The sequence below is a fragment of the Phocoena sinus genome, chromosome 10, assembly GCF_008692025.1.
Source record: "Phocoena sinus isolate mPhoSin1 chromosome 10, mPhoSin1.pri, whole genome shotgun sequence".
In the NCBI taxonomy this organism is placed as follows: domain Eukaryota; kingdom Metazoa; phylum Chordata; class Mammalia; order Artiodactyla; family Phocoenidae; genus Phocoena; species Phocoena sinus.
Genome location: NC_045772.1, coordinates 74689464 through 74716925, shown reverse-complemented (window position 1 = coordinate 74716925; position 27462 = coordinate 74689464). Strand labels below are relative to the sequence as shown.

General features: G+C 35.6%; 1 protein-coding gene across 5 annotated transcripts in view; it reads right to left on the bottom strand.

Moving 5' to 3' along the window:
• The window catches only part of CPNE8 (copine 8), a 323255-nt gene that overhangs the window by 131808 nt on the left and 163985 nt on the right, over positions 1-27462 (bottom strand). For all 5 annotated transcript variants that reach the window (XR_004351899.1, XM_032646596.1, XM_032646594.1 and 2 more), the window contains 4 exons: positions 26066-26129; positions 10082-10185; positions 2650-2754; positions 1237-1278 (listed from right to left, as the gene is read on the bottom strand). Coding sequence is in view for 4 of the 5 variants with exons in the window: in XM_032646596.1 (XP_032502487.1) it covers positions 1237-1278; positions 2650-2754; positions 10082-10185; positions 26066-26129 (315 nt within the window). In the remaining variant the exon portion in view is untranslated. The remainder of the gene's footprint in view (positions 1-1236; positions 1279-2649; positions 2755-10081; positions 10186-26065; positions 26130-27462) is intronic.

The following is a 27462-nucleotide window of genomic DNA, read 5'->3' as shown; positions in this document are numbered from 1 at the left end:
CCTGAAACTAACAATATTGTATGCCAACTCGATTTCATTTTAAAATGTTATGTTCACACTGTACTGTTGTCTATTAAGTTTGCAATAGCATTATGTCTAAAAGAAACAATGTGCATACCTTAATTAGAAAATACTTAATCACTAAAAATGCTAATCATCATCTGAGCCTTTGGCGAGTCACAATCTTTCTGCTGGTGGAGGGCCTTGCCTTGATGAATTTTTCTACCCATGTAAGCAGAAGAAATAAGGGGAGGTGCTTCCTCAGGACAGGCCACTTTTTCAATCCAATTTGTTCCTGTATTAACAGTAGTGCTTGGGTATCTAGACATTTTCATCTTTTGGGGCTTGGCTGCTGGCTTATATAAAACACAGAGAGAATGGCCTTGCTTAGATCGTGAGCTTTGACCTAATGCTTCAGCTCCGTTTACCAGTGAGCTCTAGGCTGGAATGGAGAACACTAGCCAAGTAAAATTAAGTGACTTTGATTTCCCACTTGTCATTCTCCTTTGGTATCTGTATATTCAGTCCCTTCAGGAACCACCTAAAGAAACAGTTATCTAGAGCAAGGTGAGATTTGAGCATGTCTGGGTCCCTCGGTTTAACATCATTTAAAAACACCTCAATATCAGTCCTACTTAAAACAGTAGAAACAGTGGAAAAATACTTTAAAAAGAAAGAGAAAAAGTAGTGTGTTCCACTCTTTTACTCATTAACATGCTGGGGTATGCAGAGGGAGACCATGATTTTGGAGCTCTGCTTAACTATTTTTATTGGCAATCACCAGACATAATTCCAGAGTTCTGTTTTGCTGTTTGTTTGTGAGGTGTGTGTCTTTTTTTTTCTTTTTGGAGGGGAAGCTCAGGTGTGTTCCCATGGATGATAGGTGTAGAAAGGTTATAGGAATCTTCAGAGAGATTATGAGATACAGAAATTTGAGTATCACTACTCTAGATATAAAACTAGAATCTATAAATTGTGCATAATGAGAACTCATCAAGTCCAAGTTGAAAATCTTTACTATATTACTAGAAAGAAGGACGACCTCTATTTTATTTCACAAGTTTGATACAATCATTCTTAAAATCTCATGTGAACACCTCAGTAATGCTTAGAAAAACAAGACAAAAAATATTCAATATAAAATTAAAATTTGAAAATGTGGTCATATCAGCATATTTGCTTCTTAAAGCATTATAAGTTTTAAGAGCAAAAACAAAAGACAAGACAATGCCTTACCTTCCATCTCGATCCCAGTCATACACCTCTACTTTGACTGTTCTGTCCATGGGGAAAACATACACACAGAGTGAAGTTACTTAGTAAGATCAAATTAACATATGATTGAATGTTAAAAAATAAGTTATAGATTTTCTTAGATAAAGTATGCTTTCAGGTTTTACAAAATAGTTTAAAGTTGATTTTGCTAATTTTAATACTATTCTTCAATTTATATCTTAAAATAGGTTTCTAAAATCATACAGATTTTTAATTCTTTAAACAGAGTAAGAAAGTATATGGGAAAAGCATTTATAGTTTGACATAGCTTCTTTTTTTTTTTTTTTTTTTTTTTTTTGACATAGCTTCTTGAAAGAGAGGTATAGAGTTACTCCTCCACTCTTCAAAACCATTATCTTAGAGAAGTATTTCTCAAACTCAGCATGCATAAGAATCACATGGAGGGCTTGTCAAAACGTGAATTGTTGGACCTCATGCCCAGTGTTCCCAGTTCAGTAGGCCTGGGTTGGGCCCAAGACTTTAATTTCTGCAAGTTTCATCAGTTGCTGCTGATGCTGCTAACTAGGAACCATATTATAAGAATACTTTCTTAGAATGAGTCCAATTAAATAGAGTTATGATACTATTAAATAAAGTGACAGTCAAATAGCATAATAAATTTTAAAGTAAATTTAATGACATATATCAATATACCAATCAATAGTTCTTTCTATGATATTTGTTAATATCATAAATCTTCATTTTTCTAATATACGAGTAATAAGATTTAAAAATATCTTTTGGGGTGAATAGGGGGTTTTGTATTATAATCTTACAATCAACTTTCATAAGAAAAAGAAAACAACTTTGATACTAAAAATCTTCAGGTATATTGTGAGAAGTTCTTCAGGGCCACCTCACCCACCTATTTGTAAAACACCAGAATTTCCTTGTTCTACATCTCTAGAACCTTTATAATTCAGCAACCATGGGAGCAGTGATGTCAAATAGGATTCTCAGGAGTAAATCAGGGTTTATAACATATGTAGTCATAATCTTATGTATCTTGTATATTTACTTATTCCTCTCTAGAAAGATAATACCAAATGAAAGTCTTGAGGAAATGAAAATTCTGAGATGACTTCTGAATATAGTAAACAAATATTCAATATATTTTTAACACTTTGCACATTTTTTTCTTGAAAATTAGTTAAACCAAATTTTAATTTCTCATATTATCCCTCCTCCCCAAATCATTGTGGATTAAAAAAAAAAGTTATTTAAAAAATTCTGAATAAATCAACTATGCTTTTGTAAATACACATTTACATTGGTAAAGGAGCCAACTTAATTTTTAAAATTCAACTTAGATTATTGGATACAAAAACTATAGTTAATACTCAAAACTCTCAGAAAAGTTGTCATTTATTTTACCTGTCATAATCGCCATTACATAAAGCTCTGACTGAGATCTTGAATGCTTGCCAAATAGGATTCAGAGTGTTTTTGACAACTTCTGTTTTATGACAAATTGTAAAACTGTAAAAAAAAGTTTTCAGTTATTTTCATGATTCAGTTATAATATATTGTTTTAGTAGTCATTCTTCTGTTTCTTTTTGTGCAGAATACATGTTACCAGTCCCTCTGTTGCTGCTATATCAGTCAATAAAAAGAGATTCGCAGTTTTAAAACTTTAAAGATTAGCTCATCATAACATAAAGCAATGAGATTTCACAATGAGTTTACTAAAAATGATCTGCAAGTTCAATAAATCCTAAAGCTGCATTGTAAATACTCTCTATAAAAATTGTGGTGACAAATTGATACAGTGAAAAGTATCCATGGGTCACTAAGAATATGAAAGTCATCAGTAACCCTGAGAAGGGCAGTTTTGCTGGAGTGATGGAGACAAAAATCTGGTTGGAATGGGTTTAAGAAAGAGAAGAGAAAATGAGGTAGAGTGTATAAACAACACTTTTGAGCAGTTTAGCTGTAAAGAGAAAAAGAGAAATTGGGGATAGCTTAAAGGGGAAAGATTAGTCAAGTGAAAGGTTCGTTTTTTGTTACTTTTTAATTTTTTTCAAGATGAAAGAAATAACAGCAAGGTTGTATGCTAAAGGAAAAAGTACATTAGAGAGAAAACAATTTGTGATGCATGAAAGAAAGGGGATAAAAGATAGAGCAATGTCCTGAATAAGATGCAAGTGGATGGGATAGAGGAAATCAATGGAGGGGTTGGCCTGGGAGCACAGATAGTCACTTTGCAGAGCATTCAGGAAGGTCGAGCACAGGGGTAGATGCTGTGATGGGATCTTGAGGAAGTTCTCCAATTGCTTCCATTTTCTTATTAAATAGAAAGCAAGATAACCAGCAGAGAAGGAAGAGGGCAAAACTGCTAAAGTGTCTGGGAGGGAGGGAACACTGATGGATTAAGGAAAGGGAGTAAGATTTCTGGGGAGGGCTAAGGGCCTATTTAAGATTAGCATAATAAATTTATAGTAAGACCACTCAGTATGTGGTTCTTTCTTTCTTTAAACTGTTGACTCTATATAGCTAAAGAATCCCTAGATGGAAGAAAGATAGCAATTCAACAATATAAAATAAGGGGTAGAATACATGGAGCCTTAAACTAGGTTTTCTGATTCAAATTCCAGTATTGTTTCCACCAAATCATTCAATCTCCAGACATCAATCAGGTTCTGGAAATGTTTTTGCCTAAATGCAAATTTATGCAGCAGTTACTGAGCTATAAAATGTTTTAAATAATCTTGGTTAGAACAATACCTAAACACAATCTTCACTAAAATCTTAGTCATCAATTGTTCTAAATTCAAGGGATCCCTCTAATAGTCATTAACATAAGAGTTATTACATAACTACCATAGTGAACATACTGTAACTAAACCTCATAAAAAAATAATCTCATTTTGAAACGGCCTTGAGTCAACTTTCTGCTTCACAGGCAAGAAAGTGTCTCTCTGCATTAAGAGATAAAATAGAAACATAATATAAATGGATAATGTATTCAATTTAATATTTATGGCATTAGTGTCATACTCTTCCTGGTAGTATCCTCACCTATCTAAAGAAAATCATATTACTAAATTGACAGAGCTCAAGAGAATATGTGTGTATATAATGTGGTCAAATGCTCTCAAAGTTGAGTCACCCAGAGCAATGTAGGAAGCACTGGGGGCAAAAGACATTAAAAGAAAGAAAGAGGATAGAAAAGACTCTAAAAGGTTAATCAACAGCCAACATCCTCAATGGTGAAAAACTGAAACCATTTTCACTAAGATCAGGAACAAGACAAAGTAGCCCACTCTCACCACTATTATCCAACATAGTTTTGGAAGTTTTAGCCACAGCAATCAGAGAAGAAAAAGAAATAAAAGGAATCCAAATCAGAAAAGAAGAAGTAAAGCTGTAACTGCTTGCAGATGACATGATACTATACATAGAGAATCCTCAAGATGCTACCAGAAAATTATGAGACCTAATCAATGAATTTGGTAAAGTAGCAAGATACAAAATTAATGCACAGAAATCTCTGGCATTCCTAAACATTAATGATGAAAAATCTGAAAATGAAATTAAGAAAACACTCTCATTTACCATTGCAACAAGAAGAATAAAATATCTAGGAATAAACCTACCTAAGGAGACAAAAGACCTGTATGCAGAAAATTATAAAATACTAATGAAAGAAATTAAAGATGATACAAATACATGGAGAGATATAGCATGTTCTTGGATTGGAAGAATCCACATTGTGAAAATGACTCTACTACCCAAAGCAATCTACAGATTCAATGCAATCCCTGTCAAACTACCACTGGCATTTTTCACAGAACTAGAACAAAAAATTTCACAATTTGTATGGAAACACAAAAGACCCCGAATAGCCAAAGCAATCTTGAGATTGAAAAACGGAGCTGGAGGAATCAGGCGCCCTGACTTCAGAGTATACTACAAAGCTACAGTAATCAAGACAGTATGGTACTGGCACAAAAACAGAAAGATAGATCAATGGAACAGGATAGAAAGCCCAAAGATAAACCCACGCACATATGGTCAACTTATCTTTGATAAAGGAGGCAAGAATATACAGTGGAGAAAAGACAGCCTCTTCAACAAGTGGTGCTGGGAAAACTGGACAGGTATATGTAAGAGTATGAAATTAGAACACTCCCTAACACCATAGACAAAAATAAACTAAAAAAACAACAACTCAAAATGGATTAAAGACCTAAATGTAAGGCCAGACACTATCAAATTCTTAGAGGAAAACGTAGGCAGAACACTCTATGACATAAATCACAGCAAGATCCTTTCTGACCCACCTCCTACAGAAATGGAAATAAAACCAAATGAGACCTAATGAAACTTCAAAGTTTTTGCACAGCAAAGGAAACAATAAACAAGACCAAAAGACAAGCCTCAGAATGGGAGAAAATATTTGCAAATGAAGCAACTGACAAAGGATTAATCTCCAAAATTTACAAGCAGCTCATGCAGCTCAATAACAAAAACACAAACAACCCAATCCAAAAATGTGCAGAAGACCTAAATAGACATTTCTCCAAAGAAGATATACAGATTGCCAACAAACACATGAAAGAATGCTCAACATCATTAATCATTAGAGAAATGCAAATCAAAACTACAATGAGATATCATCTCACACCAGTCAGAATGGCCATCATCAAAAAATCTAGAAACAATAAATGTTGGAGAGGGTGTGGAGAAAAGGGAACACTCCTGCACTGTTGGTGGGAATGTGAATTGATACAGCCACTATGGAGCACAGTATGGAGGTTCCTTAAAAAACTACAAATAGAACTACCATACGACCCAGCAATCCCACTACTGGGCATATACCCTGAGAAAACCATAATTCAAAAAGAGTCATGTACCAAAATGTTCATTGCAGCTCTATTTACAATAACCAGGACATGGAAGCGACCTAAGTGTCCATCAACAGATGAGTGGATAAAGAAGATGTGGCACATATTTACAATGGAATATTACTCAGCCATGAAAAGAAACGAAATTGAGTTATTTGTAGTGAGGTGGATGGACCTAGAGTCTGTCATACAGAGTGAAGTATGTCAGAAAGAGCAAAACAAATACCGTATGCTAACACATCTATATGGAATGTAAGAACAAAAAATGTCGTGAAGAACCTAGGGGTAAGACGGGAATAAAGACATAGAGCTACTAGAGAATGGACTTGAGGATATGGGGAGGGGGAAGGGTAAGCTCTGACAAAGTTAGAGAGTGGCACGGACATATATACACTACCAAACTTAAAACAGATAGCTAGTGGGAAGCAGCCGCATAGCACTGGGAGATCAGCTTGGTGGTTTGTGACCACCTAGAGGGGGATAGGGAGGGTGGGAGGGAGGGAGATGCAAGAGGGAAGATATATGGGAACATATGTATATGTATAACTGATTCACTCTGTTATAAAGCAGAAACTAACACACCATTGTATAGCAATTATACTCCAATAAAGATGTTATAAAAAATAAAATAAAAAAATAAAAGGTTAATCAAAATATCTAAAGCAAAAGGAAGAAAATTAAGGGAGATAAGGGAGAAATAGGCAGGAGAAAAACAGAGGGAATCAAATGAGAATAAGCAAAAGTACACAAAAATGGTTAAGAAAAATTCATAGGGACAAAAGTATGTATATTGTTATCATAAACAGGCATCTGCCAATTTTCATAACACTACATAATCTTAAAGATTTACAAAGGGACTTTCTCTTCTTCTCTTATATCATATTCTAATATATACCAATCTTTGGTATGGTGATAGATATAGATACCTTGCTATATAGGTATGTATATAGGTAGGTAGAAGATAGATAGATGATAGATGGATGATAGATAGATAGATAGTAGATTAATCGATAGAGAGCTAGATAGAAATAAAGCGACCAATGAACCATCTTCAAACTAACATGCTCAATAATCTACTGACTTCTAGGCCTTTTTGCTTACAGTTAAATCAAAATTTCTGTCATATTCCTAGTATTATCAGCAATAGAAATGAAATACATTGAAACTTCTTCTCTTAATAAAGTGACTCATCTTCTTAGTGAGCTACTTGTAAGTGAGGTAGTCATCTGTCTTCTATTAATCATTCTCATTTGTAAAGCATGAGATGTGATATAGACACCAAAATCTCTCTAGTATTCCAGCACTAGTGTAATTAGTGAAAATTCTAACAGGAGTCTGACGTAGCTCTTTCTACTATTCAGGAGTATTGCTATATAAATATAAATGTGTATGTATATATGTATTACACATAGTATTATAAGAAAAATATTTTTATTAAATAACCTGTTAAAATACTTTAAATGAAGCCAATTACCATAAAACAGTTATTCCAAAGGAAAATTATTACCTAATTATGAGTACAGGTCAAATTACTAAATAATGTGAAAGCAAGAAAATAAGAATTTGTAATCATATATTATAATGGATTTTCATTAATGCTTACAGTAGAAATTAAGTTTTACTCTTTCTTGTAATATGAGCCTCAACCACTAGGCAACAAGCAATTTCTGAAGTAGCTCCGTGTTCAAATACATCTTAAAAATGAAGATAAAGTCTTTGCAGTTACAAAGACACACATAAAAATTGAGGAGTAAAAGCATTTTTATTCATTCAAAACTCATCAGAACAAAACATATGTATATTAATACATTAATACATATGCCCTAATATATATATTTGGATCTAGCTGGCAAACTATTTTCTGTGTGTATATGCAAGTGGAAAGTTTTCTGAAATGAGATTCACAAAATTTTAGCAATAGTTATTTTTAAATGATTTGAGATTTTTGGATAAGTTGCACTCAATATTTATATTTTACTTAATCAACAAGTTAATACCATTTTTATAAGCATAATAAATTTTGTAATATATCTCTTACAAGGAGCATTAAATGTATGATAGACTGAAATTCTATAATTGTACAACAAATATTTCTAAGAAAACTAGTAAGAATAAAATAGAAAATTCAGGAAATAAGTCATTCAAACAGGAGGAAACATAAGAACTTTTTAATTCAAGAAAATTTGAACAATTCTTTAGCTGTTTTCCTAACTGTGAAATGACTGGAAAATATGATTATTTTATCCACTGTCCAATATTTTTCACATGGGTAAATTAGTGTTCAGATACAAATGCTACTCTAACATTTTTACCACCAAAATAGAAAAGAAGCATGCAAAATCCAACCATATGATACCACAACAAAAATAACCAACAGTTGCTCAGTAGCTGCATCAGCAAAATTCATACACTATGTTAAGCTTCATTTTATATTGCTCAGTATAATCACTTTAAATAGCAAACTTTCTATTTTTATGTACCATTTTATACTTATTACATAATATTAACATGTTGTATAATTTCATATATAAGTGAAGCAGGTTACATTTTTTTTAATATTCTATTCCCCTAATTTTAATCTCCAAATGACATTTTCTCTTTAGCTAATATTTTATTATGCACAGTTAAGGAAAACAGAAGAGGAAACATTATACCATAAGATAATAATAATAATAACAGCTAACATAATTCTTATGTTAGGGAAGCTTCTAGATGATTTTTGTGTAGTAACTCATTTGATACTCTCAACAGCCCTGGGAGATAACTATGATCATAGTCCATTTTACAGATGAGGAAACTGAGTGTCATATGAGTTTAAAAACTTGCTTATGGTCCCACAGCTATTAAGTATCAGGGTCACGGTTTACACCTAGGCAGCAGGACGTCATTTAGCTCATAAATTTAACCACTAAACTTTTTCATTACTACTGATAATACAATAAGAATCATAGAAGATAACAATAAAATGTATTTCATGGTAGAGTCATATGTATTATACTCTGTACAATGGAATACTACTCAGACAATAAAAAAGAATGAAAACTTTGCCATTTGCAATAACATGGATGGACTTAGAGGATACTATGCTACGAGAAATAAGTCAGACAGAGAAAGACATATACTGTATGATATTACTTATATGTGGAATCTAAAAACTACAACAAACTAGTGAATATAACAAAAAAGAAGCAGACTCATGGATATAGAGAACAAACTATTGGTTAGCAGTGATGAAAGAGGAGAGAGGAGGAGCAATGTTGGGGTAGGGAAATAAGAGGTAAAAACTATTTTGTATAAAATAAGCTACAAGGATATAGTACAATACAAGGAATGTGGCCAATATTGTAAAATAATTATAAATGAAGTGCAATCTTTAAAACTTGTGAATCACTATATTGTACACCTGTAACTCATATAATATTGTATATTAACTATACTTCAATAAAAAAATAAAATAAATTATAACTCTTAATACATTTTCAAATCACAAAGAAACCAGTCTAATCACAACTGGTAAAATATTCAAATTACTAGAGGGTAATGAAAAATTTTCCTGAATGTTAGATATCATTGAGAAAACCCTGTAGAATAAAAAGCAACCCCAAAACTCCATATTCTTCTCCAAGAAATTGGCTTAAGCATTCAATTCTATAACAAAATACTTTAGTTTAATAATTTTAGATTTCCACAAACATATAAATCATCCATTCTATTAAGGTAATAATATAATTTTAGGAAAAGTAAAGAGGAAATGTTTCTATGAAGCTGAAAATCATTCATTATAAATATCAAAAAAACATTAAATGCCTATAAAGTTACACATTATTGAGAATAAAAAATCAAATCAATTTTTTGATTACCAAAATATTTAACTGTTTATCAATTTAATATGAATATCTGAGAAAAACTGATAAAGTCATAGTTATAATAGCCTTAAAATTCATAAAAGATAAATCTACCTGCCATCTTCATTACTTCGATAAAATACAAGAAAAGGATCTGATTTTCCAAAGAAGTCCTTCTTGTCCAATTTGTTCGCACAAAATTGCATCAGAACAGCATCCTACAAACAAAATTAATAAAACAGCTCAAAACCTGGGTGAAGGAGAGGGAGAAGATGGCGGAAGAGTAAGACGTGGAGATAACCTTCCTCCCCACAGATACATCAGAAATACATCTACACGTGGACCAACTCCTACAGAACACCCAATGAACACTGGCAGAAGACCTCAGACCTCCCAAAAGGCAAGAAACTCCCCCACGTACATGGGTAGGGCAAAAGAAAAAAGAATAAACAGGGACAAAAGAGTATGGACAGGGGCTTCCCTGGTGGCGCAGTGGTTGAGAGTCTGCCTGCCAATGCAGGGGACACGGGTTCATGCCCTGGTCTGGGAAGATCCCACATGCTGCGGAGCGGCTAGTCCCGTGAGCCATGGCTGCTGAGCCTGTGAGTCCGGAGCCTGTGCTCCGCAACTGGAGAGGCCACAACAGTGAGAGGCCCACGTATCACAAAAAAAAAAAAAAAAAAAAGAGTAGGGACAGGACATGCACCAGTGGAAGGGAGCTGTGAAGGAGGAAAGGTTTCCACACACTAGGAAGCCCCTTCCCGGGTGGAGACTGCGGGTGGTGGAGGGGGGAAGCTTCGGAGCCACGGAGGAGAGCACAGCAACAAGGGTGCAGAGAGAAAAGCGGAGAGATTTCCGCACAGAGGATCGGTGCCGACCAGCACTCACCAGCCCGAGAGGCTTGTCTGCTCACCACTGGGGTGGGTGGGGGCTGGGAGCTGAGGCTCGGGCTTCGGTCAGATGGCAGGGAGAGGACTGGTGGCGGCAACACAGCCTGAAAGGGTTAGTGCACCACGGCTAGCCGGGAGGGAGTCCAGGAAAAAGTCTGGACCTGCCGAAGAGGCAAGAGACTTTTCTTCCCTCTTTGTTTCCTGGCGCAGGAAGACAGGGGATTAAGAGCGCTGCTTAAAGGAGCTCCAGAAATGGGCGCGAGTCATGGCTAACAGCACAGACCCCAGAGACGGGCATGAAATGCTAAGGCCGCTGCTGCTGCCACCAAAAAGCCCGTGTGCAAGCACAGGTCACTTTCCACACCTCCCCTACCCAGAGCCTGTGCAGCCCGCCACTGCCAGGGGCCCGTGATCCAGAGAAAACTTCCCCGGGAGAACACATGCACGCCTCAGGCTGGTGCAACGTCATAATGGCCTCTGCCACCGCAGGCTTGCCCCCGCACTCCGTGCCCCTCCCTCCCCCTGGAGCCAGACCCGTGAATCGCTGCTCCTTTAACCCCGTCCTGTCTGAGTGAAGAACAGACGCCCTCCGGTGACCTACACGCAGAGGCGGGGAAAAAATCCAAAGCTGAACCCTGGGAGATGTGTGAACAAAGAAGGGAAAAGGAAATTTCTCCCAGCAGCCTCAGGAGCAACGGATTAAATCTCCACAATCAACTTGATGTGCCCTGCATCTGTGGAACACCTGAATAGACAATGAATCATCCAAAATTGATGAGGTGGACTTTGGGAGCAAAATATATTACTTTTTCCCCTTTTCCTCTTTTTGTGAGTGTGTATGTGTATACTTCTGTGTGAGATTTTGTCTGTATAGCTTTGCTTTCACCATTTGTCCTAGGGTTCTGTCTGTCCATTTTTTGTTGTTGTTTTTACTTAAAAATTTTTTTTCTTAATAATTATTTTTTATTTTAATAACTTTATTTTATTGTATATTACTTTATTTTATTCTCTTTTTTTCATTCTTTCTAATTTCTCCCTTTTATTCTGAGCTGCGTGGATGAAAGGCTCTTGGTGCTGTACCCAGGAGTCAGTGCTGTGCCTCTGAGGAGGAGGAGCCAACTTCACGACACTGGTCCACAAGAGATCTCCCAACTCCACGTAATATCAAACAGCGAAAGTCTCCCAGAGATGTCCATCTCAACACCAACGCCCAGCTTCACTCAACAACCAGCAAGCTACAGTGCTGCACACCCTATGCCAAACTACCAGCAAGACAGGAACACAATGCCACCAATAAGCAGAAAGGCTGCCGAAAATCATAATAAAGCCACAGACACCCCAAAACACATGGCTAGATGTGGACTGGCCCACCAGAAAGACAAGATCCAGCCTCATCCACCAGAACACAGGCACTAGGCCTCTCCACCAGGAAGCCTACACAACCCACTGAACCAACTTTAGCCACTGGGGACAGACACCAAAAACAACGGGAACTATGAACCTGCAGCCTGCAAAAAGGAAACCCCAAACACAGTATGATAAGCAAAAGGAGAAGACAGAAAAACACACAGCCAATGAAGGAGCAAGATAAAAACCCACCAGACCTAACAAATGAAGAGGAAAGAGGCAATCTACCTGAAAAAGAATTCAGAATAATGCTAGTAAAGATGATCCAAAATCTTGGAAACAGAATGGAGAAAATAAAAGAAACATTTAACAAGGACCTAGAAGAACTAAAGAGGAAACAAGCAATGATGAACAACACAATAAGTGAAATTGATAACAGGCTAGAAGGGATCAAAAGCAGAATAACTGAGGCAAAAGAACGGATAAGAGACCTCGAAGATAAAATAATGGAATAACTACTGCAGAGCAGAATTTAAAAAGAGTGAAAAGACCTGAGGACTGTCTCAGAGATCTCTGGGACAACATTAAATGCACCAACATTCGAATTGTAGGGGTCCCAGATGAAGAAGAGAGAAAGGGACTGAGAAAATATTTGAAGAGATTACAGTTGAAAACTTCCCTAATATGGGAAAGAAAATAGTTAATCAAGTCCAGGAAGCACAGAGAGTCCCATACAGGATAAATCCAAGGAGAAACATGCCAAGACACATATTAAGCAAACTGTCAAAAATTAAATACAAAGAAAGCATATTAAAAGCAGCAAGGTAGGGCTTCCCTGGTGGCGCAGTGGTTGAGAGTCTGCCTGCCAATGCAAGGGACACGGATTTGTGCCCCGGTCTGGGAGGATCCCACATTCTGCGGACCGGCTGGGCCCGTGAGCCATGGCTGCTGAGACTGGGCGTCCGGAGCCTGTGCTACGCAGGGGAGAGTCCACAACACTGAGAGGCCCACATACTGGAAAAGAAAAAAAGTAGCAAGGTAAAAACAACAAATTACACACAAGGGAATCCCCATAAGGTTAACAGCTGATCTTTCAGCAGAAACTCTGCAAGCCAGAAGGGACTGGCAGGACATATTTAAAGTGATGAAGGACAAAAATCTAAAACCAAGATTTCTCTACCCAGCAAGGATCTCATTCAGATTTGAGGGAGAAATAAAAACCTTTACAGACAAGCAAAAGCTGAGAGAATTCAGCACCACCAAACCACCTTTACAACAAATGCTAAAGGAACATCTCTAGACAGGAAACACAAGAGAAGGAAAAGACCTACAATAATAAGCCCAAAACAATTAAGAAAATGGGAATAGGAATATATATATCGATAATTACTTTAAACATAAATGGATTAAATGCTCCCACCAAAAGACACATATTGGCTGAATGGATACAAGAACAAGACCCATATATATGCTGTCTACAAGAGACCCACTTTAGACCTAGGGACACATACAGACTGAAAGTGAGGGGATGGAAAAAGATATTCCATGCAAATGGAAATAAGAAGAAAGCTGGAGCGCTTCTGTGGTAGCGCAGTGGTTGAGAGTCTGCATGCGAATGCAGGGGACATGGGTTCGTGCCCCGGGCTGGGAAGAACCCACATGCTGTGGAGCGGCTGGGCCCATGAGCCATGGCCGCTGAGCCTGTGCGTCCGGAGCCTTTGCTTTGCAGCGGGAGAGGCCACAACAGTGAGAGGTGCGCATAGAGCTAAAAAAAAAAAAAAAGATGGAGTAGCAATTCTCATATCAGACAAAATAGACTGTAAAATAAAGACTATTAGAGACAAAGAAGGACACTACATAATGATCAAGGGATCGATCCAAGAAGAATACATAACAATTGTAAATATTTATGCACCCAACATAGGAGCACGTCAATACATAAGGCAAATGCTAACAGCCATAAAAAAGGAAATCAACACTAACAAAATCATATTAGGGGACTTTACCACCCCACTATCACCAACGGACAGATCATCCACAATGAAAATAAATAAGGAAACACAAGCTTTAAGTGATACATTAAACAAGATGGACTTAATTGATATTTATAGGACATTCCATCCAAAAACAACAGAATACACTTTTTTCTCAAGGGCTCATGGAACATTCTCCAGGATAGACCATATCTTGGGTCACAAGTCAAGCCTTGGTAAACTTAAGAAAATTGAAATCATATCAAGTATCTTTTCTGACCACAATGCTATGAGACTAGATATCAATTACAGGAAAAGATCTGTAAAAAATACAAACACATGGAGGCTAAACAATACATTACTTAATAACGAAGTGATCATTGAAGAAATCAAAGAGGAAATCAAAAAATATGTAAAAACAAATGACAATGGAGACACAACAACCCAAAACCTATGGGATGCAGCAAAAGCAGTTGTAAGAGGGAAGATTATAGCAATACAATCCTACCTTAAAAACAGGAAACATCTGAAATAAACAACTTAACCTTGCACCAAAAGCAATTAGAGAAAGACGAAAAAAAAAAAAAAAACAAAGTTAGCAGAAGGAAAGAAACCATAAAGATCAGTTCAGAAATAAATGAAAAAAGAAATGAAGGAAATGATAGCAAAGATCAATAAAACTAAAAGCTGATTCCTTGAGAAGATAAACAAAATTAATAAACCATTAGCCAGACTCATCCAGAAGAAATGGGGGAAGAGTCAAGTGAACAGAATTGGAAATGAAAAAGGAGAAGTAACAACTGACACTGCAGAAATTCAAAAGATCATGAGATTACTACAAGCAACTCTATGCCAATAAAATGGACAAACTGGAAGAAATGAACAATTCTTAGAAATGCACAACCTGCCAATACTGAACCAGGAAGAAAGAGAAAATACGAACAGACTCATCACAAGCACTGAAATTGAAACTGTGATTAAAAATCTTCCAACAAACAAAAGCCCAGGACCAGATGGCTTCACAGGTGAATTCTATCAAACATTTAGAGAAGGGCTATCACCTATCCTTCTCAAACTCTTCCAAAATATAGCAGAGGGAAGAGAACTCCCAAACTCATTCTACGAGGCCACCATAACCCTGATATGAAAACCAGATAAAATGTCACAAAGAAAGAAAACTACAGGCCAGTATCACTGATGAACATAGATGCAAAAATCCTCAACAAAATACTAGCAAACAGAATCCAAAAGCACATTTAAAGGATCATACACCATGATCAAGTGGGGTTTATTCCAGGAATGCAAGGATTCTTCAATATACGCAAATCAATCAACGTGATACACCATATTAACAAATTGAAGGAGAAAAACCATATGATTAACTCAATAGATGCAGAGAAAGCTTATGACAAAATTCAACACCCATTTACGATAAAATCCCTGCAGAAAGTAGGCATAGAGGGAACTTTCCTCAACATAATAAAGGCCATATATGACAAACCCACAGCCAACATCTTCCTCAATGGTGAAAAACTGAAAGCATTTCCACTAAGATCAGGAACAGGACCAGGTTGCCCACTCTCACCACTCTTATTCAACATAGTTTTGGAAGTTTCAGCCACAGCAATCAGAGAAGAAAAAGAAATAAAAGGAATCCAAACCAGAAAAGTAAAAGTAAAGCTGACACTGTTTGCAGATGACATGATACTATACATAGAGAATCCCAATGATGCTACCAGAAAACTACTCGAGCTAATCAATGAATTTGTTAAAGTAGCAGGATACAAAATTAATGCACAGAAATCTCTGGCATTCCTATATACTAATGATGAAAAATCTGAAAGTGAAATTAAGATATCACTCCCATTTACCACTGCAACAAAAAGAATAAAATATCTAGGAATAAACCTACCTAAGGAGACAATAGACCTGTATGCAGAAAATTATAAGACACTGATGAAAGATGATACAAATAGATGGAGAGATATACCATGTTCTTGGATTGGAAGAATCCACATTGTGAAAATGACTCTACTACCCAAAACAATCTACAGAATCAATGCAATCCCTACCAAACTACCACTGGCATTTTTCACAGAAATACAACAAAATATTTCACAATTTGTATGGAAACACAAAAGACCCCGAATAGCCAAAGCAATCTTGAGAACGAAAAACGGAGCTGGAGGAATCAGGCTTCCTGACTTCAGACTAAACTACAAAGCTACAGTAATCAAGACAGTATGGTACTGGCACAAAAACAGATAGATCAATGGAACAGGGTAGAAAGCCCAGAGATTAACCCACGCACATATGGTCACCTTATCTTTGATAAAGGAGGCAAGAATATACAGTGGAGAAAAGACTGCCTCTTCAATAAGTGGTGCTGGGAAAACTGGACAGGTATATGTAAAAGTATGAGATTAGAACACTCCCTAACACCATACACAAACATAAGCTCAAAATGGATAAAGACAAAATGTAAGGCCAGACACTATCAAACTCTTAGTGGAAAACATAGGCAGAACACTCTATGACACAAATCACAGTAAGATCCTTTTTTACCCACCTCCTAGAGAAATGGAAATAAAAACAAAAATAAACAAATGGGACCTAATGAAACTTAAAAGATTTTGCACAGCAAAGGAAACCATAAACAAGACCAAAAGACAACCCTCAGAATGGGAGAAAATATTTGCAAATGAAGCAACTGACAAAAGGACTAATATCCAAACTTTACAAGCAGCTCAATAACAAAAAAGCAACCCAATCCAAAAATGGGCAGAAGACCTAAATAGACATTTCTCCAAGGAGCATATACAGAGTGCCAACAAACACATGAAAGAATGCTCAACATCATTAATCATTAGAGAAATGCAAATCAAAACTACATTGAGATATCATCTCACACCAGTCAGAATGGCCATCTTCAAAAAATCTAGAAACAATAAATGCTGGAGAGGGTGTGGAGAAAAGGAACACTCTTTCACTGCTGTTGGGAATGTAAATTTATACAGCCACTATGGAAAACAGTATGAAGGTTCCTTAAAAAACTACAAATAGAACTACCATACGACCCAGTAATCTCAGTACTGGGCATATACCCTGAGAAAACCATAATTCGAAAAGAGTCATGTACCAAAATGTTCATTGCAGCTCTGTTTACAATAGCCAGGACATGGAAGCAACCTAAGTGTCCTTCATCGGATGAATGGATCAAGATGTGGCCCATATATACTATGGAATATTACTCCACCATAAAAAGAAACGAAATTGAATTATTTGTCATGAGTTGGATGGACCTAGAGTCTGTCATACAGAGTGAAGTAAGTCAGGAAGAGACTTACAGATATATATCTGCTAACAGATATATATGGAATCTAAGGGGGAAAAAAAAAGTTCATGAAGATCCTAGGGGTAAGATGGGAATAAAGACACAGACCTACTAGAGAATGTACTTGAGGATATGGGGAGAGGGAAGGGTAAGCTGTGACAAAGTAAGAAAGTGGCATGGACATATATACTACCAAATGTAAAATAGATAGCTAGTGGGAAGCAGCCGCATGGCACAGGGAGATCAGCTCGGTGCTTTCTGACCACCTAGAGAGGTGGGATAGGGAGGGTGGGAGGGAGTGAGACGCAAGAGGGAAGCGATATGGGAATATATGTATATGTATAACTGATTCACTTTGTTGTAAAGCAGAAACTAACACACCATTGTAAAGCAATTATACTCCAATAAAGATGTTAAAAATAATAACAGGTGAAAAATAACTAGAAACTGAAGATTACAAGCAAGTCTTGACAAGAAAACAATTTTTTCCATTTTAATACAAATGGCCAAATGTGGGAGAATTCCAGACAACATAAAATTGTTTTTAAAGGACTATAAGACTAAAAAATTGACTCCTAGAAGTTTTTGTTCTAGTCGCAGAACCATTACTTGTTAAAACCGTTCAACATTTCCTGCCCCAGAAAAGTACTATTAAACTGGTTAATTCTATGTACCCAACATTTTAATACAAGATGTTTATTTGTATCTTCAGTTATTCAGGTGCATAGTTTTAGAAATTTTTTTTTAATTTCTTAAGGAAATATTTACTAAGCATTTACTATGTATCTACCATGTATTAGATGTTGAGATTCATTAGATGATTAGATGAAGCAAAAGACAGATCCAGACTGACAATACAGTTTGCTATCTAAAGGGAAATTAAGGTTCCTTCTTAATTATATAAAAGTGTACCACAATTTCTAAATAACTACATTTCAAAATAACATATTATATATTGCTTGAAGTAAAGTAAAGCACTTTCATTTTCACCTGTAATTTAAATCACTTATTTATATATTATTTTGTCAAACCAATCATTTTTATCAATTTATAGACTCAAGCACTCATAACCTACATGATTTACTTTAAAGGTAAACAAGATGAGGTATCATAAATCAAGGAAGTTAAACATTATTCAATGATGATAAGCAATATTTAAAGAGTATAAATTATATAGTAATTTATAAATTAAAATCAGTATTTTAGATTTGTTTGGTTTTTTAACTGAAAGGAGATGTTAACAATTTTTGAAGCAGGTGGAGGTTCAAAGTAATTCACATTAAATCAAGAAGTCAGTGTTTTAAATATTACTTAGTGAAAATGTTAATTCACCACTTCATTTTCCAGAGCTCAGAAATACTTATTAAGCATCTTCACATATATTAAAATGCCCTTAGGAGAATGTGGTTTTTCAAGAACATGGGACAAAGACATTGTTCTTTTTTTTTTAAGTGCAAACTTTTTTTATTGTTCTTGCCACAGAAATAAATCACTCCTTTAAGACATTTTTCCAAAGCACCTAAAACAAAACACAAATTACCATAAAACATTCTGATGTACTTAAAATACATAGTAGAATCCTGAAATGTGTATATTTCAAATAAATGCTGACTAAAACTTCAAAGAGACTAAATATTATTTAAACATGAATTTTCATATGATCACTGGTAAATGTAACACCAAATTGTAGTTTTTCAAATTATACTTCATAAGGCTTGCAAAATGAATAACTGACTCAAGAGAAAAAATTTCTTTCAATGAACCAAGTGATATAAACTTGGGGAAAATGTTTTTTGTAATTACTCAGGTTAATAACTTAGGAGAGATTCCACCTCTATCAAACACAAAACAAGTCTAATTTCTGGGGAAAAAACAAGCATTTACTACTTCTAGAAATATACAAGCATCATTACAGTTGGGTTTTTTTTTTTGTTTTTTTTTTTTTAACTCTTATGCTTAATGCCACCCTGAGAGAATTTTAAGACTTTTCTTTAATACTCCACACCAGTGTAACAAACTTCCTATTGAAGAAATCCACTTAAATGTTCAGAGGCATTTCTAACAAGTTCAAATCAAGCTTGTTTCTCCAGTAATTTTTCCCAACTCAGTGAGTGACTCATCATCCACCCAAAGTGCTCAAGGAAGTTGTCCTTGACTCTTCCCTTTCCTGACCTTTTATCCAATCCATCATCAAGCTGCATAATTCTATCTCTAAAAAATTTCTCAAATCTTCAATCCAGCTACACAGGCACCATCTTAGTCCAAGCCAACCTCTTCTCTCACCTGGACATGGACATTGGCATTTATTCCTTTTTCCCTCTTCTACCTATCCAATCCATAGATCCACCTTCTTGGACCTATCCAATCGATTCTCCATTCAGCAGAGAGAGTAATGGACTTAAAACATCAAAGAAATTAATCTTGTTCATAACTTAAAATTACTCAAGGCTTTCCCTTGCATTTAGGATAAACACAGAATCTTTAACATTGTCTACAAAAGCCCAACACCAAACAAACTCTGAGCAGCCTTTTCCACCGTTATCTGGCAAAGTTTTAGCTCAATCATTCCCCCACTCCCATCCCCTTGCTAACTAACACACACCAGGCACACTCTTTCCCTCTTTGGGCCCTATAAAAGCTGTGTGCTCTGTTGGAAATCTTACCCTTTGGCTGACAAACCATTACTTGGGTCTAAGCTAAAATGGAATTTTCTCAAAGAGTCCCGGAGTTACCTCCACCCAATATAAATTATGATTCTCCATGGTACTCTCTCATATTTATCACTTAGAACACATCTTGAAATATTTACCTATACAGTCATCTGATTAATGTCTGTCTTTTCCACAAACTACATGTTTTTTAGAGAAAAGGACAAGGGCTGCTTGTTGTTGGTTTTTCTTGCCATTGTATTCCAAGCTTCCTTTCCAGGGACTAGCATGTTATACATTTTGTGAATATTTTTGAATCAATCAATCAGAATGAAAAATATTCTTTGCGGACAATTTCAAGCTACCTTAAAAATACTGAGTGAAGAAACATTTCCAATATGACTTCAAAATTACTTTAACTCTTACTCTAGAATTTGACAAGATATATCACAAAACTTGCATTTGAAATAAACTGTGGTTGAGATAATTAGGATTACCACACTGAAAATACACATTTGTATAAATTTATAATTTAGCCATTTCTCAAATATGGCCCATTTTTAATTCTGCAAAGTAACCATCTGGAGGAGATAATACTGTTGTCTATTAAGTGTGCATAGCCTTATGTCTAAGAAAGCAATGTACATACCTTAATTTAAAAATACTCAACTGCTAAAAATGCTAACTATCATTTGAGCCTTCAGTGAGTCACAATCTTCTTGTTGGTGGAGAGTCTTGCCTCGATGTTGACGGCTGCTGACTGATCAGGGTGGTGGTTGTTGAAGGTTGGGGTGGCTGTAGCGATTTCTTAAAATAAGACAATGAAATTTGCCCCATCATTTGCCTTGCCCTTTCAGGATTGATTTCTCTGTAGCATGCAATGCTGTTTGATAGCATTTAACCCATAGTTAGAACTTCTTTCAAAATCAGAGTCGACCCACTCAAACCCTGCTGTGGCTTTGTCAACTAAGCTTATGTAATACTCTAAATCCTTTGTTGTCCCTTCAACAATCTTCACAACATCTTCACCAGTAGATTCCATCTCAAGAAACCACTTTCATTACTCATCCATAAGATGCAACCTGTCATCCGTTTAAGTCTTATCATGAGATTGCAGCAATTCAGTCACATCTTCAGGCTCCACTTACTCTTCTAATTCTATTGCCATTTCCACAACATCAGCAGTTACTTCCTCCACTGGAGTCTTAAACCCCTCAAAGTCATCCATCTGTGAGGTTTGGAATCAACTTCTTCCAAACTCCTGTTAATGTCGATATTTGGGCTTCTCCCCACGAATGTTCTTAACGTCATCTAGAACGGTGAATCCTTTCCAGAAGGTTTTCAATTGACGTTGCCCAGATCCATCAGAGAAATCACTATCTGTGGCAGCTGTGGCTTTAGGAAATGTATTATTTCTTAAATAACAAACTTGAAAGTCGAATTTACTCCTTGAGCCTCAGGTTGAAGAATGAGTGTTGTGTTAGCAAGCATGAAAGCAACATCAATCTTGTACATCTCCATCAGAGCTCTTGTGTGACCAGGTGCATTGTCAATGAGCAATAATATTTTTGTTTTTGTTTTGTTTTGTGTTTTTAACTTATTTTTGTATTGGAGTATAATTGCTTTGCAATGTTGTGTTAGTTTCTGCTGTACAATAAAGTGAATCAACTATATGTATACCTATATCCTGTCATTCTTGGACCTCCCTCCCATGCCCCACCCCCATCCCACCCATCTAGGTCGTCACAGAGCACTGAGCTGAGCTTCCTGTGCTTTACAGCATGTTCTCTCTAGCTATCTATTTTACACATGGTAGTGCATATATGTCAATCCTAGTCTCCCAATTGGTCCCATCCTCCCCTTCCCCCCATGTCCACATGTCTGTTCTCTACATCTATGTCTCTGTTCCTGCCCTGCAAATAGGTTCAGCTGTACCATTTTTCTAGATTCCACATATATGTGTTAATATATGATATTTGGGGTTTTTTTCTGGCTTACTTCACTCTGTATGACAGACTCTAGGTCCATCTATGTCTCTACAAATGACCTGATTTAATTCCTTTTTATGGCTGAGTAATATTCCATTGTATATATGTGCTGCATCTTCTTTACCCATTCATCTGTTGTTGGACATTTAGGTTGTTTCCATGTCCTGGCTATTGTAAATAGTGCTGCAGTGAACACTGGGGTAGATGTCTCTATTTGAATTATGGTTTTCTCAGAGTATATGCCCAGTAGTGGGATTGCTGGGTCATATGGTAGTTCTATTTTTAGTTTTCTAAGGAACCTCCTTACTGTTCTTCACAGTGGCTGTATCAATTTACATTCTCACCAACAGTGCAGGAGGGTTCCCTTTTCTCCACACCCTCTCCAGCATTTATTACTTCTAGATTTTTTGATGATGGCCATTCTGACCAGTGTAATACCTCATTGTAGTTTTGATTTGCATTTCCCTAATAATAATCAGTGATGAGCATCTTTTCATGTTCCTCTTGGCCATCTGTATGTCTTCTTTGGTGAAATGTCTATTTAGGTCTTCCGCCTAATTTTTAATTGGGTTGTTTGTTCTTTTGATATTGAGCTCCACGAGCTGTTTGTATATTTTGGAGATTAATCCTTTGTCTGTTGCTTTGTTTGTAAATATTTTCTCCCACTCTGAGGGTTGCCTTTTCGTCTTGTTTATGGTTTCCTTTTCTGTGCAAAAGCTTTTAAGTTTAATTAGGTCCCATTTGTTTTTGTTTTTATTTTCATTACTCTAGGAGGTGGGTCAAAAAAGATCTCGCTGTGGTTTATGTCAAAGAGTGATTTTCCTCTAAGTGTTTTATAGTGTCCGGTCTTACATTTAGGTCTTTAATCCATTTCGAGTTTATTTTTGTGTATGCTGTTAGGTAGTGTTCTCATTTCATTCTTTTACATGTAGCTGTCCACTTTTCCCAGCACTGCTTATTAAAGAGGCTGTCTTTTCTCCATTGTATGTTCTTGCCTCCTTTGTCATAAATTAGGTGACCATATGTGTGTGGGCTTATCTCTGGGCTTTCTATCCTGTACCATTGATCTATATTTCTGTTACTGTGCCAGTACCATACAGTCTTGTTTACTGTAGCTTTGTAGTAATATTTTGAAAGGAATCATTTTTCTCTGAGCAGTAGGTCTCACCAGTGGGCTTAAAATATTCAGTAAACCATGCTGTAAACATGTGATATAATCCAGGCTTTGTTGTTCCATTTATACAGCACAGGCAGAGCAAATTTAACATAATTCTCAGCGGCCCAAGGATTTTCTAAATGGTAAATAAACATTGGCTTCACCTTAAAGTCACTAGCTGCAAGCAAAGAGAGTCTGCCTGCCCTTTGAAACTTTGAAGCAAGGCTCTGATTTCTCCTCTCTAGCCATGAAAGTCCTAGATTGTGTCTCCTTCCAATATAAGGCTATTTCATGTACATTGAAAACCTGTTATTTAGTGCAGTGACCTTCACTAATTATCTTAGTTGGCACATCTGGATAACTTGCTGCAACTTCTCTCTATATAAGCACCTGCTGATTCATCTGTACTACTTTTATGTTATGGACAGAGTTTCTTTCCTTAAACCTAATGAACCAACCTCTGCTAGCTTTGAACTTTTCTTCTGAAGCTTCCTCACCTCTCTTAGCCTTCATAGGATTTAAGAGAGCTAGGGCCCTCCTCTGGATTAGGCTTTGGCTTAAGGGAATGTTGTGGCTGGTTTGATCTTCTATCCCGACCATTACAACTTTCTCCGTATCAGCAATAAGGATGTTTTGCTTTCTTATCATATGTGTGTCCACTGGAGTAGAATGTGAAATTTTCTTCAAGAACTTTTCCTTTGCCTTCACAACCTTGACTAACTGTTTGGCCCAAGAGGCCTAGCTTTCAGCCTATCTCAGCTTGGCTTTCCACATGCCTTTCTCAGTAAGCTTAATCGTTTCTAGCTTTTGATTTAAAGTGAGAGATGTGTGAATATTCCTTTCACTTAAATGCTTAGAGGCCATTATAGAGATATTAATTGGCCTAATTTCTATATTCCTGCATTTCAGAGGATAAGGACGTCTGAGCAGAGGGAAAGAGACAGGGGAATGGCTAGTTGGTGCAACAGTCAGCACACACACATTTATTAATTTTGTAGTGCCCAAACACAATTGCAATAGTAACATGAAAGATCACTGATCACAGATCACCATAACAAATGTAATAATCATGAAAAAATTTGATAGTGTACAAAAATTAGCAAAATGTGACACAGAGACTAGAAGTGAGCAATGCTGTTGGAAAAATGGTGCTGATAGGCTTCTTCACCAGAGGGCTGCCACAGGCCTTCAATTTGTAAAACATGCAATATATGTGAAGCACAATAAAATGAGGTATGCCTGTATAAAGACTTTTAGCTGTTGACAAATGCAGAAATTAAAGCTCCAAAAAATTTCACTCAGCTGAATAGTGAAAGAGATAATACTGAAATTTAGGTGTCCTGATTCCAAAGTTTATGCTCAAGCTAACAAATGGTAATGTGTTTTCAAGAAAATAAGTGTCAATTTGTATAATGTCAAATTGAAATAAAATTACTTCATTCCAAATTCTAAGTGATAATGCATGATATTTTTAAAGTACCATAAAATGCACATTTAAAAGGCATTGTCTGAAGTTAACTATGATCATTGCTTTGAACACACTCGTCTCTTCTACTATACTAGCATAATAATATTATTTCAATGATTATTTTAATGATGTTGATTATCAGTGTCTGTAGCTAAGAATCAGAACGTACGATACATAAGTGAAGTTAGATCAAGATTCTAAACAATTTAAAAATATTAGATATATAATTTCTAAGTGTGAGAAATATGTAAATAATATTAATACTATTAATAAGTAATATTAAAAGATAATTCCAGATGTTTTTAAAACTTTATTAGTATAAAGAATAATGAAAATGCCTATGGATCACTAAGTAACATATTCTACTTCATTTGCATGGAAGCTTTATAATTTTCTTGTTCCTCCAGGCAAAACAACAGAATTGAAAGCAGAAGATGTTTAAGATGCAGCCTGGCAATACTCAATCTATGACCTTGATACCTTGGTTCTATTTTGAATTAGAACTCATAATAATTTCTTCATTAGCATATGTATACAAAATAATCTTAATATCAAGATTTTGACAGAATAGCATGTTAATGTCACAATAAAGAACATGCATCTTACTGACCTTGAACTTCTTTTTCTCTTTCCTCCCTCATTATACAAACACAGATTACCATATACATATACAAATTCAGAGACGAGAAGTATGAAAGATGATTAGATCACCAAATCACAACTAAAAATAGCAGTTTTCTAAGATTAATGAATATGCACTCTATGTCACTATACTCTTAGCTGGAGTGGTAGCTGGTTATTTCTACAAATGTGAGCTTCCCAAGCTAAGAAAACATGAGACCATATATGAATATTGAATTTATTCAATTAGAAATACAGAAAAACAAGTATGTTACGCAAAATGGTTACAGTCAAGTGACTAGAAATATTCCTTCAGGATCACACATAAAATCTTCAAATTTTTGCAAGAACTGAATTGGTTGATACAATTGACAATTCCTTATATTAATGCCCCCCCCAAATGACATTACCATTAGGTTTTATTTTAATAATTTCTATTCATTAAAAAGACTGTTAAAATAACTGATTATCCTATTTGGACGATAGAATGTAGTCTCTCTGGTTAAAGTACTAAGTATCTAAAATGATAGCTTATGAATTTAGAATTATATAATATAGTTTTAATTATCTTTTGCTAAAACTACTCAAGAAAAATCATTTAAGTATAGTTTGAGAATTATCATTTCAAAGAAGTATTGGAAATACTTTTTCATTCAAAGAAATATTTACTTACTCTGCAACAGTTTAATTCCTCTGCTGTAAGGATGATTGTACCACATTTCTTCCCTGGAATTCCTCTAAAACAACAAAGAGCATACTTAAATACAATGATATTTTATATTAATAGTATATAATATAAATGAATATTAAATACATATTTTATTTTTATATAACCAAACAAAAAGCATACTACTAATAGGTGGGCTCTAACAAAATATATTCCTAGTTTCAAATTTGAGTTTATCCTATAGATCCACATTTATTGATAAAGCTAAACTTTGAGCACTTTCAACATGTCAGTCCTTTGCCCAAGAATCTTCAATAGCTTCACACTATCATATATAATTAATATAATATAATGTAGTATCTATAATATAAAATATTCTCCCATGACTTCTAAGATTTCTATTATGTGATTAAAACGTATTCCTAATCTTGGTTTTCAATATTTCTTTCTTCTTTCATCAACATGGTTATTTATTTGGGCTTATTTTTGCTCTGTGCCAATTCCCACACCTTGGCATACCATAGTGTGTTAAACTCTTCCCTATTCTGCCCCAAACTTTCTACATCCCCAGAGGAAGTTTTACTTGTTCCAGGAACACTTATCCCAGTCAACCTTACACAAAACTTGGCCTTTTCTGTGCTCCTATTGACATTAAAGTCAGTACCACAGGTTTAGCATTTAATTATTACTAAATTGTTACAAGCACATATTTTTTACCCTTCTTTCCCCAAGTTGATTATAAGCTCTATAAGAGCAAAATTCATGTTATAAACCTCTGGTAAACCGACAGATTTAAATATCTATACATAACAGGCATTCAATATATTAGGAAAACATATAATACGTAAGCAAAATTAAGCAAAGCAAAACTTCCACCCAATTTTCTTTCTAAACGTCTATGCAATATTTATGCTCATATAGCTTCCAGCTGACACCAAGAGCAAAGTGCACTAGGATAATGCAAGGTATGTGCATGGTTTCCTGCTTTACCTGAGGGAATACAGAGACAAGTCCAAGAGAAGCTTCCAAAGAGTAATCCTAATGCTCTAAAGGTATACTTCATGCTTCTTTTGTCCTATCACTAATCATAGCTCAGACTCTTCTGTTTTTCCTAGGAACTACAAATTGTGGAATTAGAGCCAAACAAGTGTTTTTGTCCTCAAGAATATGATTCAACTCCAATAATCTATGCCAATTTGTATGTGACATTTTCTTCAGGTCTTTATGACTAAGAGATCAATTAATTTATCTTTGCATGTTTTTTCATAGAATATTAAACACATCTTTTTTTTAATGCAAGACAAAATTTAATAAGTGGATAAGCATTTAGTAGACTGGTCACAATAAAAAAGAAGATTCTTACTGAAATAACAATGGGGTGCAATTTTACATGTCTTAAGTTA